The sequence below is a fragment of the Atta cephalotes genome (genome assembly GCF_000143395.1).
Source record: "Atta cephalotes unplaced genomic scaffold scaffold00007, whole genome shotgun sequence".
In the NCBI taxonomy this organism is placed as follows: Eukaryota; Metazoa; Arthropoda; class Insecta; order Hymenoptera; family Formicidae; genus Atta; species Atta cephalotes.
The window spans coordinates 834,706-837,541 of NW_012130071.1; the positions used below are offsets into that span (position 1 = coordinate 834,706).

Genomic DNA, 2,836 nt, shown 5'->3' on the forward strand with positions numbered 1-2,836 from the left:
CGTAGTATATATATACACACACACACACACACACACACACACACACACACACACACACACACACACACACACACACACACACATTTTCGATAGTATATCCGAGAAAAATTTTTTTTAAGATCGTGCAATTCTAACCTCGGACAATGATCCTGTGTTACTTGGACTAATGGAAAATGTATTGACCAATGGAGATGCCGGTAGAGTGGGTTGCGTACGCGACGGTGACATTCCTTGGCTCGCAAAATCGAATAAACTACTATTGAATCCACTAAGCTTAGAAGCCGAGCTGCTAAGTTGCGAAATGTGATTGCTAAATGGATCTGATATCTGATTCATAAATGGCAATGTCTGAAAGTAATCCGAACAAAACATCAAGTTAGTAAAACAACTCGATATTTCTCACCGCAGACAGAAATAAAATTAGCTTACCGATTCCATGGAATCTTGATGAGAGAATCTCGATCCGGTGAGAAAACCAGCCTGTAATTGTTGAAGTGGGCTCGACGTCGATGGCGAAAAATTGGTGAGAACTGAACGTTCAGCCATGCCCGGTATATTGACTGGGGCTGAGCTACCGAGTAGACCGGAGCTAGCTAGGCCTGCCGATATTGAATTGCCAATCGGTGAATTTGTATCCCTATGAATTGAATCGACTAAATTTAACGGATCGTCTAAATGTAACTCGTCTAATGCATTTCCTGAGAAAAAAAGAGATCAAATTGTATTAGTTGTATAACATGTAAACATAAATAATAAATAATGAATAATATCGTATACACTTACCTACTACAGATTCCACAGTATCGTTTGAGTAGAATGAATTTGAAAGTGGTGAAACAGTGGTTGCTAATGAGTGACTGCCTAATGTCCCGTTCAAATTATATGCAATATAGAGACTATGTTTCTGTTGGGCCTTTTCAGCTTTAGTTAATAACGGATCGCTGTCGATGGCGACCATTTGCTTTCGAATTTCATTCTATTGAAATCAACATCAAGAACATGAATATCATATCATATAATCCACATGTACGATGTAACATTACATATGTACATATATAATTTTAAATTATACGGTCTTTCAAAATTTGCGACTCAAAATATTATAGCAAGAAAGTTCTCATAAGCTATTTATAAATTTTTATTTTAAGTAGCAGTTTTTAAGATACGATAATACAAATGAAGATTTAAATATAGTTAAATGTAGATTACGTTTAGATGTACGGCCACTTATCTACGAGTCATGCGTGTACATAGTATTAGATCTGATTTACAATAATTTAATATTGATGCATCAGATTGACTGTCGCAACAAGCGATTTGTAACACAGACTATGCGATTATTATAGATTATTATAGATAAAGCCTTAGTGTGTGGGCGCACTATCCTAATATTCACTGATGACTAATTGTAAAGATAATCTATATAATCGATATCTATCTCAAAAACTACTGTTTAAAATAAACATTTACAAATGATTTTTTTACTTAATTTTTCGAGAACTGTCTTGTTACAATATTCCGTGTCGTGAATTTTGGAACATTTTGTCAATAATACAGAAAAAATTTAGAATCTAGAATAAAAACAAAGTGATATAAATACAATTATTTTATACATCTAGTGTCTCAAACTTTTTGACACACCGCTTGTGAGCAGGTAGACCGCCCTAAACTAAATCGAAAAGCCTTCTATCATTTTGCAGTATTTGTTAATAATTAACGAGATTTAATTTCTAAAGATTAAAGCTCCTGAGCAAGAAATATCTTTAAGGTATTTCATAAAGAATTGAAAGATATTTTAAAGTTTGTCTTATGCGACAATTTCATTCGCTTAAGGCTCTTGAATGATCATCACAGTTACAATATACTGTCACAATCGTAGTCAGAAACGAAAAATAACACATTAATTTTTATTACGTGCTATTTATAAATAAAGACAATTTGGATAAAACGAAATGACAAGATTGTTTTAATTGTAAAACAATTGTAAAAATGGATGAAAGCTGTCCTTATCTCTCCTGACAGTTAATAAATAATCGTAAAGTGATAAAAGACACGTAAAGTGTTTTTATTATACGCATGGCTAGCCTATTTTCATTTACATATGCCTTTTATTACTTTTTATGATTATTTACTGACTATCACAGAGGAGGATGAATATAGTTTTCGTCCACTTTTATAAATATTTTAAAGCGTTCTCATCATTTTGTTTTATTCAAATTGTCTTTATTTGCAAAAATTAATGTGTCATTTCTCGCTTCTGACGTCACAATTCAATATGGTTGTGGTGACTTCTCAGGAGCTTTAGGAAATAAAATCGACATGTAAAAAAAGTTTAAGATATCTTTCAGAATCCTTTTTAAAATATCTTAAAAATGAAAATAGGAATAAAGGCTCATAACGATCAAAGCTGGATCTTTATGCTTAAATAATTCAATGTGAATTTGGAAATACTCTATATATATATATTAGGGTGTTTCGAAAGTTTTTGCCAATAGCTTTTGTAGATAGAACGGATTAACACCGAAAAGTCCTTTATCATTTTGCAATTTTCGCAATAGTTAACAAGATATTAATTATTAAAATAAAAATTGTCAAATATTGGTCTTGAATAATTTTTTATTCAAATATCATCAACTTTATAGAAAAACTGCAAGAGACAAAAATTCATCATTTATTTTCTTCTTATAGAACTCCAAGAATTTTTTCAAAATTTTTTTATCAATTTTTTAGTACTGCATTTTCTTATTTTTACCAACATGAGAAAATACGGTATTAAAAAATTCTGAAAAAATTCTCTAAACTTTATGAGAAGAAAAAATAAATGATTTTTGTTTCT

At 31.1% G+C, this 2,836-nt stretch overlaps 1 protein-coding gene across 1 annotated transcript in view; it reads right to left on the bottom strand.

Moving 5' to 3' along the window:
• Nucleotides 1-2,836, bottom strand: part of LOC105626974 (RING finger protein unkempt homolog) — a 106,845-nt gene that overhangs the window by 37,085 nt on the left and 66,924 nt on the right. Inside the window, exons 5-7 of the mRNA XM_012208261.1 lie at nucleotides 784-976; nucleotides 430-698; nucleotides 136-348 (exon numbers count right to left, since the gene is read on the bottom strand). Coding sequence (XP_012063651.1) covers nucleotides 136-348; nucleotides 430-698; nucleotides 784-976 — 675 coding nt within the window. The remainder of the gene's footprint in view (nucleotides 1-135; nucleotides 349-429; nucleotides 699-783; nucleotides 977-2,836) is intronic.